At 34.3% G+C, this 18,269-nt stretch overlaps 1 protein-coding gene across 1 annotated transcript in view; it reads right to left on the reverse strand.

Annotated features, from left to right (window-relative positions):
- CSMD1 (CUB and Sushi multiple domains 1) overlaps positions 1–18,269 on the reverse strand; it is an 805,423-nt gene that overhangs the window by 257,060 nt on the left and 530,094 nt on the right. Inside the window, exons 11-12 of the mRNA XM_009999261.1 lie at positions 16,617–16,720; positions 8,807–8,919 (exon numbers count right to left, since the gene is read on the reverse strand). Coding sequence (XP_009997563.1) covers positions 8,807–8,919; positions 16,617–16,720 — 217 coding nt within the window. The remainder of the gene's footprint in view (positions 1–8,806; positions 8,920–16,616; positions 16,721–18,269) is intronic.

The following is an 18,269-nucleotide window of genomic DNA, read 5'->3' on the forward strand; positions in this document are numbered from 1 at the left end:
GGCTTTTCAGCCAATCAGACGGGACCTAGTCCCGCCCCTGCTTCCGGCCGCCGCTCCTCCCCTGCAGCAGCTGCCCCCCCCCCACACACACACAGAGGGGGTTTCCTGCCGCGTGGAGACACCGTTTTAAGTCAGTTTTGTCGGCTGACTCAAAGGACATTTCATGTTCGTGTAAGGAAATACCTGGTCCTTCACAGGTGGCTATCCTACAACCCAGCTTTTTTTCTTTATGTGATACTGCCATGTTTGCATCATCTTGTAACATAGAAGGGATCTCTAATGATAAAAATATACATGTTCTATAAGTCAGCTATGAAACTGAAAATATTGTGTTATGGATTAGTATAAAGATTGAGTACATTAAATGATATACAGCCTATATGTCATCTAATAGAAAATGGAAAACTGCACAATTAAAATATTATGTTGTTAATGTAATAAAGAAATTACTTTTCAATCCATGCCAGAATATATTTGTGTTCAAACACAAGTATGAATTCCACTAATTAACAGATTAATTGCTAAGAGAATACAATAAAAAGTGAGTCTGTTTTATAACTGTTTCTATTAGTCCTCTGAAAAGATTATCATTATTTTAAGTATTGATGAGTGTATAAATAATAAACACCACAAAATTACAGATATTTTTAAATAACATTGAATGGAAAAATCTATTTTAAAGTGATGTCTACCAACAATAGAATACCTTTACTTTTCTTTGAAAAATATTTATCCAACTTATATGAATGTCAAAACCAATCTTTAAAGTTGGAGACAGAAAGGTTTCATATGAGCTGGGCCTATTTTTCCGAAAAACTGAAGAAAAAATCTTTTATCTGTAAATAAAACTTGGATGGACTTCAAGCAAACAGACCATGACTATGCAGAGATTTAGAATAACAGAATCGCTATTTATATGTATCTATAAATATATGAAAATATTCCTACATACATTGACACATATATCTGTATTTATATTGATTTTATTAGATAATGCAACCACTAGACAGCATTAAACTACCCACTTTGTCATTATTTGTTGATGATTGATGGAAAAAAATATATTTTTTTGCAGAAAAACTGTTTTGTCAGGTACAATCACCAACTAAGATGTGTTAATCTTGGCCTCACATCGTGATGCTCACTATTTCATGGGAAGCTTACTGCTGGTGATACTACACTTTCTGCAATATTACAATTACTCCTTATTTACAAAGAATTGATTTAGTGTGTTTGATGTGTATTATTTAAAAAAATGGTAAAATTTCAAGTAAAAGTTTTTCTAAATGTGACATTTAGGAGAGATTACCAACTAAAGTCACAATCTCTAGGCTCGTAAGTAAAGCCATGCTTAAGGACATACTGAAGTATTCATTAAGGTGCACCACTTTCCTCATACTACTGTAGTTTAATTGTCCTCATGGGATTTATATTCTTCTTTCAAAGAAGATTTAAGTGGCTCTTATGAAGGGCCATAATGTCACTGAAGGAAAGCTCTTACATTGGGATTTAAGGTAGATTACTCAGTTAAATCAGTAGTTTAAATTTATTTTATTTTTTTTTTTAACTTCAACTTTCCTGAACATCTCCCTGCAGACTCAGGTATTAAGTGAATTTTCAACAATGAAGAAAAAAAAATAGAAAAAAAAAAACCAGCAACAACCAACAACATTCTCAGGGTTTTATAATTGGTTTTGATCAAAAGAACACCAGATTTCTAGCTGGATGTATCTTAAGAACAACAATATATCTTTATATATTTCAAGAATATAACTTGCAGAATTAATTTGGTTGTATGCAATGTATTCTGACACACTGCATTAAAAAAACCGACAAGTAAAATATTTTGGGCAAATTTAGAGGTGAGAGAATATTAAAATCCTTTGAAATTACATTTATATGTGAAATGCACTTCATATATACATATCTTTTTAAATTTTAAACTGGAAACAAGATTTTGTGTGCAGTGTCTATCTATGATCAAAGAAACATTTCCTCAGCCTGATATATGAACGGATGCCTAATATTTTTTCGTTTATCAAATGACCCTGAGAAAAAGAACTAGTAGTATGCTGACACCATGCAAAAAAATACTGTGACAGTCAAAGTCTCACTCTTAGAACAAGATTATCTTTATTCATTTACATTCTAAAGAAAGAGTTGTTTGTTGGTTTTTTATTATTATTTTTTGGTAGCTTAGAAATTATTATTTTTTTTTTCCCTACCGTTTTAGACAAGTATCTGGTTCCAGAAAAATTACAATCTTATTGCATTTTGTCTTACAGAAGCAATTTACATATTTATCACTATGTTTAAAACAATGCTTTCTTCAGATTGTATTGACTTCAGTGATAACTTACCACTTTTAACAGCTCATTCACACATTTCTTAAGAAGAACATACTTAATGAAAGCATCAATATTATAATTTGTGGGATTGGTAATGTTAGATTTATCATTGGATTTGATGATCATAAAGGTTTTTCCCAACCTAAATAATGCTATGATTCTATTAATACAGTCTAAGTTGTACCAGCCATTATATTATTTAAATAATTCTTTAGTTATCACTGCAAACCAGAATGGATATTTAAAGAAACACAGACAGGAAAACAAAACTTATTAATAACATGACTGCAGAGGCAATATGAAAGGCTGACTTATTGCTTATTTAAAATCAAGTATTTGATTTTTATAACCAGAATGCAGGTGTCATGCATCAAAAGACTTCAAAACTAAACGGCACCATAATTCTCATGGCCTGATCCTTCCATTGAAAAAACATGTAAAACTGTCAGAAAAGTATTTCTCACAGTATTGCTCAAAAGAAAAAAAACATCCTATCTGTTGCTGTCTATCTGAGATGTATCTTTCTTTCAGACCATCATGTGCAGAAACTGCACAAATGATGGAGGATGCTTAAGAATACCAAAGCCATCAAAATCAGTTGTAGATTTTAACAAGACACTCTTGATTATTCCACTACATTTTGAAATTTAAAAGGCAAATTAGTAAATTTGAATTATTTTGGCTTAAGACAGTGAAAGTACTATCTTCCTAGCTGATATAGGTGGACAGCTAATTTCATGGTGGCATTTTCTATACTAAAAACAAGTATCAAAGAGACGGCTAAGGGAGAAAGTTTCAACTCATAAAAAGCTACAGCTCATTTCCATTAATGCTGTTTTTTTTCATTGTTTTTTGTTTGTTTGCTTGTTTGGGGTGTTTCATTTTTTTCAGTAGAAAGAGCAAAGTACAAAGAAATACCTAACATATGTAAAAAACTTCCTCCCCAAAAAAATCACTTAATGCTTACATTTAATGATCATGTAGAGATTACTAGAAACTTATTAGAAAATGCCAGTTTTATTGTCAAAATTTGTTCCTACCTATTCTTGAATAAAAATAATCAAATGTGAATAATGTTTTTGTAAAATATGACCATGGTAAATTAAAGTTTAATTAGAATCTGGAAATAACATTTATGTTGAAGTCAAACGTACTGAATAATTAACCTGGATGAAAAGCCTAATAACATTTTACTTTTCTATAATAAAACAAAAAAACTCTGAGCTGTTTCCTGCATGGAATGTGTTCAATTATGATCTGAAACTACTTTTCAAAGAAGCCTGACTAGAAAAACCATCTTCACTGGCTGACCTAAAACACAATCCTCTCTTATTCAGAGACAACATGCTATTGTTTAAGTGTATTATATTTTTAGGCAACGAGGCAAACAAAAACTTTGAAATCATAAGCTTTAACTTGTTGAATCAATCACTGAAGAGATATGAATGCACATACACCTAATCAGTCATAGAGCTGCAATCTGGAGGGGAAGGGAGAGGGATGCTTCCCAGCCTGTCATGTCAAACAGCTAAGAAGGAATGCATGTGCTGTGTACTGGCTGTACCTAACCATATTTGAGTGTGTTTAGATACTTTTTTTTTTTCTTTTTAAATTCTGAAGTTTAAATAATGAAGTATATTAATAAAGATATTCCTCAATGAAATATGAAAATTAAGAATGTACCCAGATATCAGGTCTGTAAATCACACTATTTTTAACAAGTAGCTACATACATAAGTATTCCTGAGAAATGTTAAGAGTTTTTTATCATGAAATCTCAGCTGTGAATTACAGTGTCGCTAGTTTCTCTATATCTAGGGCAGAAGACAACAACCATTTCAGCGATATTAATTATGTGTAATAGCACAGTTTGTTTTACTTTTCTTTACTTAATGGAGATATGTGGACACCTGGTCATGCTGGCTTCAGGAAGGAAAACTGTTATAGAGTATAGTTAAAGGAGGATTTTAGTACAGAATATTTTATATACTTAGGTGTGCTATTATAGTATATCTATTTCTTCAAGGAAAGAAATTTTTTAATTTCCGGCCTTTTCACAGAAACTGGAGATGCTTTCAGATATTTTTTTTCAGAAATGTATTGTATTATTCTCTTAGGATGACTGGGCATCTATAACAGAGAATGAAGGTCTTTCAGATGCAGTCTATAACTTTTTAAGAAAAGTAACCTTAGATGTAAATAATTCTTATAGCTTTTAAAATTGTTTAATATGGACTAATAGCCTTCTGGTTTAGTTATAATAACATGCTTCTAATGGGGTATAGAAAGTTTAACATCAAAATTAAGGTTGCCTGTTCCATCTTACTTATAAATAATGTATTTTCACATAGGTTGTAGAAAATAATGGAAGACTAGCAAAGAGGTTTGTAAACACACTCAAATGACTTGTAGCTGGAATGTCAAAACCCACAGATACTAATTATTGTTTATCCTTGTGTATTGGACAAGTAGAACACCTGTGTTTACATAACAGGCCTGTGATAGATTTACAGGCACCCTATCTAACAAGCTTGAAAATCCTGTCCCACCGTGGGAAAGATTAAAGCATAGTGGCAAACTATGCCTGTCCAAATCCCTGATAAATAGGTGAAAACAGCAGGTTTGGTGATGCTCTAGAACTTTACAATACCTGTTGTTGAACCTACGCCTGGATGCTGATCCCTCAGCTGATGAGGTAACGAAAATAAATGTACTTGTTGCATTTCATCTGTTGTTTTGTGGCTGCTTCTGCCACCTGTCTGTGCTGGCTCACACATAGGTAATGTTTACATTATTTTTGTCTTTATAATACATGACAAGAGGGCAACTGTTGTATTTCCTCATACAGCAGCTGTTTATCAGCTTCATCAAGTTAGCAGCTAATCTCAACATCAGCATCACCATGTGTGTTTCCAATGCTCACTTTCCATTGCTCACAGTGATCCAGCTACAGTGCTGCTCCTCTGTGTTCAAAACTTAAGTAGTAACTACTTTTTAAGGACTGACGTCTGAAATCTCTCTTGTGGATTCAACTATTGGACAGCTGCACATTTTTCTTCAGATGGCATCATACAGTCCAGAAACCTGACTAATTAGGCAGACTACAGAATTTATTTTAAAGTAAATATCCAATTGTATCCAAAATCAAGAAAAGAAATTTGAGCAATAAGAATATAGATTGCATCTTGTTAGTATCACTGCATACTTCTGGTATTAAGGTATTTCCAAAAGTGAGCCAAAGAAGAGACATAGGAATATGGCAATAACTATTCCTCCCTTAATCCCTTAGGCTAACAGGGTTAAATTTACTACTCAAATACAAAAAAAACCAACAAACCAACAACCCTCATTTACAGGTATAATTTCATGCCCTTTTTTAAGTTGGACATATTAATGCAATATAGGTGATAGATGATGATTCCCTATCTCAGAATTGAAGTGAGACAAAGCTCAGCTAAAGTAACAATTTTCTATAAATTGCAATCACTCTATGACATTCTTAAAATATTAATGTAAAAGTTGATTATACTATCATAGATAAAAAGTCAAGATTCAGTCAGTCAGTTGTAAAATATTGCCCAAGAGGGCCAGGAATCATGTCCTAATCCTGAGCAAAATTCAGACTTTGCAGTAAAAAGGATTTAAATACAGATTCCTATAATTTTGTCTCTATAGACCATGGATACACCATCAAAGCCTGCACTTTGCTTTCTTTTTAGCTAACTACAATCACAAAGACAGTGTCTTTGAGGTCACGTCTCATTGCATTAACTTTCTCATAGTTCAAATGAGATTCTATTTTTGGACAGGTTCTTTGACTGTTAAACAAAGGGAAGTAGAATCACTGGGGTATCTTGTGACAGGATAGAAGTTTAAGATTTTTACACTTGACCTGAGGCAGCAGATATGCTGAGAGCACAGATGGATAAAAGCTTTTTCAACAATAAAAGAAGATGAGAAAATTGTCCTAAAACTAATGAGAGCACTGAGGTAAAACAGCGAATAAAGTTCTAAATCACCTTAATATTTAAACATTTACTATACTTCTGAGATGGTAACCATCTCACTTTTTACAATCCCAGTAGTTATTTCAAAAACTACAAAACCACAGAATGACTCACAATCCTTGTAAAGCAAAACTAAAAGTAAGAACTCTGCCATCAAATGATAACAACATACTTCACAAGAGAAGTGCAACTACTACTGCAAAATTCACAGGTGTTTTTGGTAAGTCCTTCAGAAGTAAGAGGTTGAACTCCATAAATTAAATATCTTTGATAAGTTAGATAAATACAGACATGCCTTTAGATAAGAAATACCAGAAAGATAAATCATAGCAGAAAAATAACTCAGCGTATAGATTAAATTTTTTTAACTTTTTCATACATATAAATTAAGATAAAGCTCGTAATTTTGGATTGAGGAAAAAATGCAAGTTGTAAGATACATAAACTTTGCCAATACTCTATCATATACTCCTAGTTTATGTCATTCACAAATAGATTCTATTAAAAAAATATCTTGTCTTAATAAACATGGTCCCCAGAAATTACATAAGTAAAACAGATGAAACTGGGAAAAAAAGGGTCAGGAAGGGGTTGGATTAACTTAAATAAAGAGTATGTTGCCTTCAGGCAAAACAACATACTTGACCTGCTTCAGTGTATAGGCTGAATGTACTGTGCAGTGTCTTGACACCTTAATGTCTTAGCCATAGTAATTCTATGGGCCTGCATCTGTTTTACTCACAGCTCTGAAACGTTTCACTTAAGCAATTGTGAAAGTGTTCCAAGAACTTCTGTTGATGTTGATTTTTCCTTGTTGCTCGTATATTTTTATTCTTATGGCCAGGGACCTGCAAAGCCCAGTAGTGTTGCTATAAAGGCTTCTCATGGGAAGCAACTGCCACCATAATGAAAATCGCCCCTTTTTCTCCCTTTCTCCTTCTTGTTTTGTAGATTTCAGTTCACATTAAGGAAAACTAAGCTAAGATGCATAAAAAAGTAGATAATTATTGAACAATCTACGTACACAGAAACAACCTATGAATGTACAATACTTGACCTACTCCGATCAGCACCGTGAGTGTGAATAACTAATAGTGAGTTTGAGGGAGTTTCAAAGAGAAGTATATGGTGCTAGGGAAAAATTACAGTGAAAATATAATCCTAATCACTGTTACCATCACCACCTGCTTCAATGGAGAGACCACCTGTAGAAGAATACTGTTGTGGAAAACCAGTATTGGGTTTCCTGGCTGACCACTGGGGAGCATTTTCCCTTCTTGTTCCTTTCATCATTAGTGTTCACAATATGCCATCAGCCACAGATATCACCTACAAAATCCTGCAAGCATCCCTTAATGTCCTAAGTGCAATAAAATGTATAGTTTACTGAACTTAAAGCTAACATCTACAAAACTTTTCACTCTTATTTTGCCTATTTTGGTGTTGAAACAGTAAGGTAACTACAGATGAAGGAGAAAGCACAGATAGGATGCTTCAGTTTATGGAAAACATTGAGGCAGAACTTCCATTCTTCTAATTAAGCTACATTCAGTTACTGAACAGTGAACAGGCTCTCAGTGTTTTGCAATATCTTTTGTACAAAAGTAATTTTAACAAAATTTCTAGAAAATCATTTCCACTATATCTGCCCATACAAAACTATTGAAAATAGTCTTAAGTGTTTTGGTCCTTAAGGTGAACTAATTAACATGGAAATTAACCAAGTGATATCACATGTTAATAAGGAAGATCTCTTTCTAGCTGAAGGCCCATGCAACCTATTAATAAGGAAAAATCCAATACATGCACATATACTAAGAGATATCAGGTATTTTTTACTAGAATGAATCAACATTAGATGTATCCAACTTAAGCCCACAGTTAGGAAACATTAAAGATACCTATGTTGCAGAGGTTCTTATCTCTTTGAGACAGAAGCAACACAAATGAGGCCAGAGTAATTTTGACAACTCTTTTTGGGTTCAATTTCCACAATCTTATACAATATACCTGTTCTGTTGCTTTTGTTACATAGTAATTTAGACTTAGGTCTGCAAATATTCTTGGTGCAGCATGAAAACAGGTCTTTTAACAACCCAAACAAAGTCAGAAAAAACTAATTGTAATTTTCAAGTAATACCAAATAAAAGGAATTACACAGGTAAGCAGAATGTAACATCTAAAATTTTTAAAATATTATAGAAAATTGTAGGTTGTATTGACCTTCAAGCAAAAAACACTAGAACAATAACTTTTATTTTTAATTCTGGTATTTTTTAGTTATTCTGTGGGTATTTGCATACCAGTACCTCCATTAAACATTAATTAACAATATATACAGTATCAAAACTCTAAATCTGTAAAAGGACTAAATTAAATTTGAAATAAATTTGTTGGGATGTAATTAAAGAAGCTAAAACATGACTTTAAAAGAGTTAATTTAATTCATACCTTGATAAACAGCTTTGAAACCTGGTGAGCCAATGCTGTCATCAGATTGTAAATGAAGCCACATCTGGTTGCTCATGCTCACAATAAGGTCAGGAACACTAGATCCAGTGAGTCTGTACATAAGATAAATTGCAAATTGATTTGCAGAGGCATAAATTATGACAACTATTACTACAAAACCACGGCCTTTTAAATTGTTAATGTAAGGGACTGTACGAGTTAAACAGTTTTCACTTGTTTAGATTAATATGGCCTTTTGTGCCATGTTTTTTGGAAGTAAAGGAAGTTGGTTTACATGTCACAAAGTGCATCTGTACAGAAGAATTTACGATAACCTCATCTACTTCATTCAGTCTCTAAAACCTAAGGAAATACTGCTGTTTCTCATACACTGATGTGCAATAACTATGCATAGGTACAAAAAACACTTAGATCTAAGCAACACTTAAGGCAAACTGGTCCACCCCAGCATAAACCTTATAGCTTCTCAGTAATGTCTTTTGTACAATTATAATTCTAGAATCCTAATGCAAAAAAGATACGTGTCAAAAAAATATTAAGAAAAAAAATCTTTGTAGATTACTTCTTAATGGTGAAAAATGCCTACCCTGTAATCATGTCACAGTACTATATCTGAACAACCGCTCAGATCTTGGTGATAGCTATACAGTCTTTCAAAAGTCACACATAAAAAGTGGCTGCAGAATGTCTCTATCTAACCTGTTTAAAAAAAAATAAAAAAATAATAAATTCACAAGAAGGGAGGAAGAGCATTTGCCTTCAACTCCACATAGAGGTCCACATACCAGAAGCATTGGGGATGGAAGCTACAGGCACTACCAGTAACTGCAGCTGATGTAAGGATATAGTAATGACTTTGTCTCTTTCATTTATGTATGCTCTGGCTCAAATGAGGCACACACCGGATTCTCTGTGGGTCTTCCAGCTCTCTGCCTTGACTATGATAAACAAATATGTGTGAGATAAAACAAATGCCAAACCGAGACAAGGTGTCCCAGAAGCAAACTTTCTCTAGAAGCTATAAAGGAAACAGAAACCAGTATTTAGATTCCTCGACAAATATTGTACTTAATTATCATCAACCAGATGTTAATACTATTACAACTTTAATGCAAAGACACAAAATGGAGAGGCTGAGCAGGAGCAAGGTGAGAAAGACTTCAACTGAATGTTAAAACAAGCAAACATAAAAACAAACAAACAAACAAATCCCAAAAAAGTACTCCCCCTCCTAAATTCTACAACTTCTAAAAAATTCAGGAGAAATTTTGTAAGTAACGTGAAAAAAAAAAAAAGTTCTGAGAAAGTCAGATTGAGCAATGTTTGAGATATATAAAAAGGCAGTCTGTTTCTTTACCAGTTACAGAAGGACAGGTCGTTTTCCAAGCCCCCATAAGATTCCAGACTGTGTGTGAATGCACAAAAATGGTAAGGATTTACTAAAAAGAGCATTTCTCTGACATGGATGGTTGTCTTTGTACTGAAATAGCTGATGTAGGATAAAAAAATAAAAATAAAAAAAAAAAATATTTCTGTACAAAAGAAGTTTAAAATTCACGTTTTAAGGGACTAATTTCAAAGAAAAGAAATTAAGTTTTAATGTCACTGCTGCAAGAAAAACATAAATCATTTGAAGGCAAAGCAGACTTTCTAAAGCAAAGTGTTAGTTTATGAAAATTTAAGAACACAAAACAACATTGCAGGAAATGTTCTGATTTATAACCTTCACCTCACACACGATTATCTCTAGTGAATTATTTTGTAAGGGTAGTAACTAGTGTTACATATAAGAAATGACTGCAGTTAAAACTTTATAGCCTAAACATACTTTCATTAATTTTCAGTACATTTCATTTCTATATTTCCAGAGCTAACCACTTCTGCATACATATCCTATAAAATAACACTGCTATATTTTCAACAACTAAAGCTTCTAGGTGAAATAAATGATTAAAAAACATAACAGTGATGAGCATTACCCCTTTTAATTAATTGAGCTGTTGATAAGATTTTCAAAAAAATTTACTATAAATACTAAAATTAGATTGCTTTAACAAACTTAAACCAAACACAACCCTACTGACAATGCCAACCAGACTGTTGAAGAAATGCATTAATTTGATTTGACATAATTTCTATTAATAATTAAAGTATATTTTGTTGTACCATCTCACTGCTATTTTACATGAACTTAAAAGACTTTTTCTAATTATTTTTCCGATTTCTGCAGAAAATTAAATTTTAGCTGGATAGTCTGTTCCCAATCCATTCTCCGCCCAGCTTGTATTTGTGCTTGGGATTGCTCCTACCCATCTGCAGGACCTTGTACTTGGTCTTAATGAACTTCGTGAGATTGACATGGGCCCACCTCTCATGACTGCCAAGGTCCCCCTGGCTGGCATTGCTTCCCTTCAGCATGTCAACCATACCACACAGTTTGGTGTCCTCAGCAATCCTGCTGAGGGTGTGCTCCATTCCACTGTCCATGTCACTGACAAAGATGTTAAAAAGCACTGGCCCCAGTATCCACCCTTGAGGAATTCCATTCGTCACTGGTTTCCATTTGGACATCAAGCCATTGACCACAGCTTGATCCTTGTGATAGAATCATTCAGGTTGGAAAAGACCCTTGGGATCACTGAGTGCAACCATCATCCCTGCTCTACAAAGTTCTCCCCTAAACCATATGCACCAACACCACATCCAAATGATCCTTAAACACATCCAGGGATGGTAACTCAATCACTTCCATGGGCAGCCTATTCCAGTGTCTAACCACTCTGTGATTTATTTTTTTTTCCTAATGTCCAGTCTAAACCCACCCTCTTGCAGCTTGAAGCCATTCCCTCTTGTTCTGTTGCTAATTATCTGTGAAAAGAGACCAGCACCAACCTCTCTACAATGACCTTTCAGGTAGTTGTAGAGACTGATGAGGTCTCCCCTCAGCCTCCTCCTTCTCAAAGTAAACATTCCCAGCTCCCTCAGGCGTTCTTCATAAGATTTATTCTCTGAGATCTTCACCAGCTTCATTGCCCTCCTCTGCACTTCCTCCAGCACCTCGGTATCTCTCTTGAATTGAGGTGCCCAAAACTGGTCACAATACTCCAGGTGTGGCCTCATCAGTGCTGAGTACAGGGGGATGATCATCTCTCTACTTCTGCTGGTCACACTATTTCTAAAACAAGCCAGGATGCCATTGGCTTTCTTGGCCACCTGGGCACACTGCTGGCTCATATTCAGCCACTTGTCAATGAGAACCCCCAGATCCTTTTCTGCCAGACACTTTCCAGCCACACTTCCCCAAACCTGTAGTGTTGCCTGGGGTTGTTCTGGCCCAAGTGCAGGACCCAGCACTCGGCCTTGTTGAAGCCACATCATTAACATTAGCCCAATGATCTCATCTATCCAAGTCTCTCTGTAGAGCCTCCCTATCCTCATGCAGATCAACACTCCCGCCCAGCTTGGTGTCATCTGCAAACTTACTGATAATACACTCTATGTCCTTATCCAAATCATCAATAAAGATGTAAAACAGAAACTCCCTCAATCTTCTTGCCATCAAATATTTAAAGGTCCCCTGTTTACTGACCTATCATTAGGCAGCTTCCAATGTTCACTGGATGACTGGCTTATGAATACACAGGAATAACTGATGTCATTGTAAAGTTTGAGTACTCAGAGTACAATAAAGCATCCAGAAGCAGCTCTGTGGCATTCAGAATTTACAGTGTTTGTCTCGAACAATCCAAGAGATAAGTGCAAGATATCTGTTGTGTGTCTTGTGACATCTGAGAAACAACACCTGTTGATGGACTAAAGAGATCTGCAGCTGGCTTTGGGAGCAGGATGCTCCCCTGCAATAAATTAAACCTGTGGTGCCAGTCGTCTCATCCTCCCCTTCATTATGCATAGATCTCAGCAATTATCCCAAAAAGGACTATCTGCAGGCCTTGACTCGGGGCCATACCTACCCCCCCTCCTATCTCAGAGGGAAACGGAGAAGATAGGAGTTTTTCCCTACTCCGGAAAGAAAAGTGGGGGGGCAGTGGGCAAGAACTGTATAAAAGTCTGGGACTCTATGGGTGCATTGGAAGTACTCTTCTACCAGGAACCACTTCCCCACTGACGACATCGCTGCACCATGGGTGGTAACTATGCTCTCTCGCTTGCTGTCCTCTATCTCTCTGCTTTCTCCTCTCTTTTCTGTCTCTGTTTTCCTGCCTGTCCTATTCGCTCTAGGGACCTTTGCTTTGTTACTCTAATAAAAGTTTGTTGTGCACGTGACATCTGACCTCGTTTGCGTCTTAATTTCACCAGTTGGGATGACCTTTATAAAAAATTGCCACGTATCCGAATACCGGATCGTGACAAGCTCCTACCTTTAGGGCCCTAGTAGCTGAGAGATGGAAAATTTTGCAGCTGAGGGGGTTGAGGCTTGTGTGTCCAGCCATGACAATATTACAAGGAAGGGCAATGTTGGAATCACATATAAATTTGGTTTGGATTTAGAAATACATTTATTTTTGCATATTCAGTTCAAATGAATCAAATACATGAGTATCTATACTGATGTTTTTTTTAGAATTACTGCAGAAATGCTGGCATTTAAGCTTCCAACAGAAACTTGGTCAGACAAAGAAAAGCTATATTACTTTTTAAGAGAGCCTGAAAAATTGTAAATTAAATCTAGCCAGAAAAGTCTTTGCTATTAACTTTTTCATTCCCCTGAGCAGAGTAAAAAACTGCAAGGTGCTGCTCAAACCTCATTAAATACAACAGAGGTTATTAAAACCAGCTAATAGAAATTTTTTGTAAGAAAATCACTTTGACATTTAGGTATGAGTCTTCTCTTTATAATGTAGTCTGTAAGCGGACCTAGAGTTTTATGAGGAAAGTTACTTTGCATCCATGAAGACATGTGTTTGCAGCCCAGAAAGCCAACCATATCCTGGGCTACAGCAAAAGAAATGTGGCCAGCAGGTCAAAGGAGGTTTGTTCTCCCCCTCTGCTCTGCTCTCAAGAGACCACACCTGGATTACTGTGTCCAGTTCTGGAGCCCCCAACATAAGAAAGACATGGAGCTCTTGCAGCAAGTTTAGAGGAGGGCCACGATGATGATCAGAAGGCTGGATCACCTCCTATGAAGACAAGTGGAGAATTGGGGTTGTTCAGGATAGAGAAGAGAAGGCTCCAGAGAGACCTTAAAGTGGACTTCCAGTACCTGAAGTGGGTCTCCAGGAAAGCTGAGGAGGGACATTTTACAAGGCCATGAAGCAATAGGACAAGGGGGAATGGCTTTAAACTGGAAGAGAGTAGATTTAGACTGGACATTAGGAGGAAATTCTTCACTGTGGAGGTGGTGAGACACTGAAATAGGTTGAACAGGGAAACTGTGGATGCCCTCTCCCTGGACGTGATCAAGGCCAGGTTGGATGGGGCTTGGACCAACCTGGTCAAGTGGGAAGTACTCATGCAGAGGTAGTGGAAGTAGACCATTTCCAGCCCAAACCACTCTCTGATTCTGTGACCTTTTGCAAATGTGAGTGAAATAGAGCATATATGTGATCCAGTTTAAATATAATGTATTTCATAACACATGATACAATCCAGTATTTAATAACTGCAAAATGTCACGAGATTCGGTTTCATTGCTAATTATTGTGACACTTTATTTTCATACTTTGGCCTTCCCATATTTCCACTCTATTTAAGTTATTAATCATTTGCTTCTCAAATGATTTTCAGGGTAATTCTAATGTGAAAACTACTGCAACCTAAAAGACATACATTTAATTGCTTATACCTAATTTTTCATCAAAGGCATAATTTACGGTAACTATGGAAGGACCAACATTGTACTGTAAGCCTAAACTGTAAGCCTAAGTGATACATTGTAGAATAATAAAGATAAAACAGTCCCTATTTTAGTCAAAAAACATACTGAAGGAAGGGCTAGAATTAGGTACTGCATGCCTCTGGTGAGGACACTGGACTGTTGCTACAAATGCCAATGACAGAATGTGAAGTACATGTCTGCTACAGAGGTCTTCAAAATGTTATTCAAGTGAAAAACAATTATAGGCAGTGATGTAATTATGAAGATGTGCCTTCATAAGGTACAGAAATAGCAAATTATGTGAGTTAAGACTAGTTTAGACATATTGTTTTTCGGTAGTCATAGAAATAAATGTGGATTATGCAGTCCCAGACTACATCAATTATGAAGGAAGTCGCTTCAACTGGAAAGGTAAAAAAAGAAATTTGAAAATTACTTGATGCATAATTTTTAAAAACCAAACTTTGATATGTGAAGTACTCACAGTGTAACAAACAGAATTAGCAATTTGGGGTACCCCATTTATTAAGTTGAAAAAATTGATTCTGAAGGAGTTTTGGGATCCCCTTAAGTCAAAACGTAACTCAACATCAAAGGAAAAAAAATGCAAACCATTTTGTCAGTCACAAACAGTTAAATTAACATCCCCAAAAAGATTGTTGCCATATAAAATTAGTCTGCAAAACGCAACAAAATATAAGATATGTGTTGAAATTCTCACTCCCAGTTTGTCTTTTCTTGTTAGCTTAAAGTGTCATTTCTTAATGAACAGGATTATTTTTTCTTATTTTCTTTTTCACATACTCCAAATATGGAATTCAATTTACTCAGCAGCAACTATTGCTATTCCAACACAAGGAACACATGCATCATGGAAATATCCAATAATTTTCCAGTCTTGTCTTTTAAGGCAAATTAAATAGGGGTTTCTATATACTTTGACATCACAGTTCAGAAAGTAGACATTAAGAAATATTGTAACTCCATTAAAAATAAGTAAAATAAAGATATTTTCTTCACACGTGTCCCTCCAAAACTATCCTGATTAATTTAAAATAAATTATGTGGGTGTTAAGTGCATGCATTTGTTGTAATTATGTAAAACAAACATCTCAATAATATGTATGGACTAAAAAAAACCCTCAAAACATAAAATTATGCTTGATTCTTTTTATCAAATGTGTTCAATACTGTCTTTATTGATTTCTATGCAATGTCAAATTATGTCATTATGAAATAAATGCTGCTAGTTTCTCTGTTGATTCATTAACCCTGTAATTTTGTTTTCTTATTATCTGATCAGGATTTGTTTATTAGCCTAACCTTCTAAAAGCTAATAAAATAAAAGCTCCTAAAGTATCTACTGACCACAATTTTCCATTATGAAGGAAGGAATATGAACATATTCAACCAACATGAGATGGTTAAGGTAGATATGTACAAGATAATAATTGTATTTTATTATATATTGTATTATATTAATTTATGAAGCATGTTTAACTTTACTGAAAAGAGGCTTAATGTGCTTTCATGAAAATTTTGTTCACAACTTCAATTTAAAAAAAAAAAAAAGAATAAATGGATTATTTTACAAATGTTGTATTTCATATTTGCTGAAACATAAGCCTTTTAAAAATTCATTTAACTAGTTATGAATACAATTAGAGTTATACAGATAGTACTTGTTTCTTAAAGTATTTTGCTTTAAAAGAAATCTAATCTCATTTCTCTAGAGTTTTCAATGTCTGATATTAAAGCCTATAAAGGTGCTACTGAAGATAGAGTGAATTTTGTAATGAGCAATTTCCTTTGATGTAACCTCAATTTTAAGCTTACATTCTATAAACAAATTACATACCTAGAATTTCAAAGCTAAATAGAAATCTCATGACCCAGAAAAAACAACATATGACAACAAATTTCTAAGGAAAATTTTTGAAGCTCTGTACTTACACATACAACACTGTTCTTGTGTCACCGACTTTCCCAGCATCTCCAACAGTGAGAGTATCATAGCCTCTTTCCAGTTCAAACTCTTCAAAAGCAAGCTTTATGACCTATTGAAATTAAATAAGTTATTTCAAAACATACCCACAAGTTATTTTATCTGTTTTAGCCTTAAAACAAACTATTTGGTTACCATATTTAAGTCATCATTTCAGTTAGAAAGATCTAGAAAAAGCATAACTTCTGTATTTTCTAATACCAAGAGGAAAGTCCTTGCCATAGTGCTTTAGAAGAATTATTTGCTAAAGATGCCAGTCACTTCTACCTGGTGGTAATTGTTCTTCCTATTGAAAAGATCTTATAATTAGCAATAAAAACTTTTTTTAAACAATAATTATATAAAAATTATATAGCATAATAGTGTAAGCATATTAATTTAAAACCCTCTTGTCTGTTTAATTATACAATAGCAAGATGGCAGGTACAAACTAGCAATTCATAAGAAGGTGTAGGAGGCTGGAGCACAGAACTAAAAAAAGCAGAAATTTCCTTACATAAATTACTAACATTCAACTTTGATTGCTCTGAATGTCTAATTATTTATTGCCCAGAAAATCAAACATGAATGCCTCAGAATTGTTTGGAAAAGTATTTATAATCTTCTTAAATTAACTGAAAAACAATTTAGTGAAAATTGATTTAGTTTTACACAGAACACTTCTAAGACAATCAATTTTTAGAATTCTGTATTGGTGAGAAGTAGTGGCAGGTTATATGTATGTCTATATATATACAGAGTAGCTCTTTGTACTTTGATACCAAGGTTCATGCAGACAACTATATATAACAGTGCAGAATCAAAATTATTTTTCACAGCATTAATAATTTTACTTTTATACTAATTTTTTCATTCACCCCTGGGTAGACTTTAACAAAAAAATTAATGCAGATTTTCTTTTATGTTAAGGGGAGAATCCTGATAGAATACTCCATGCAAAAATATTGCAATGTATTATTTAAATATGCTCCATGTGGTTAGACTGACAAACTCTTTTATATTACAATTTAAAACCAATTGTCAATGTTCATCTCTTTAATAATAAAATAAGTTACAAAAAAGTAATTGGATATATCCTACAAATGAAAGATTTGAAGACCTGGTAAACTATGCAGGAAACATAACAAGAAATGTTTCTTTGTGAATAAATATTAGGCACTATTAAACAAAATCTAGTTATCTTCAGTTCCATGCTCATTGCTCTTCTATGCTAACACAGTATTTTTCACAAAGGCATTAAAATGTTTGAGTTAAGAAGTCTAATCTGAATTTCTTTAATCTGATTTATACAACCATTTTACCATGTAAACTTTAAGCACCCAATCTAATAATGGCTCATTCTACAGTCAGTCAAAAAACAGCACCCAGACACAAGTAACAGTCTTAAAGTGGACCTAAGTACCATTTAGAATTGCTCTTTCTATTTACTGTATTGGGAGTTTGGATGACTATAGATTTGAGAAAATTAGTTCCTTTGTAGATAAAGCCCTGAATCATCAGAAGGAGTTTTAAGATTTGTCAAATGGAGGGAGGGTTGTTTGTCAGGTTTGTTTTATTTTTAAAGAATACAGCACGAGAAAAACTGAAAAAGGACTGAACAA

Source organism: Chaetura pelagica, unplaced genomic scaffold, assembly GCF_000747805.2.
Source record: "Chaetura pelagica isolate M959 unplaced genomic scaffold, ChaPel_1.0 scaffold90, whole genome shotgun sequence".
Lineage (NCBI taxonomy): Eukaryota > Metazoa > Chordata > Aves > Apodiformes > Apodidae > Chaetura > Chaetura pelagica.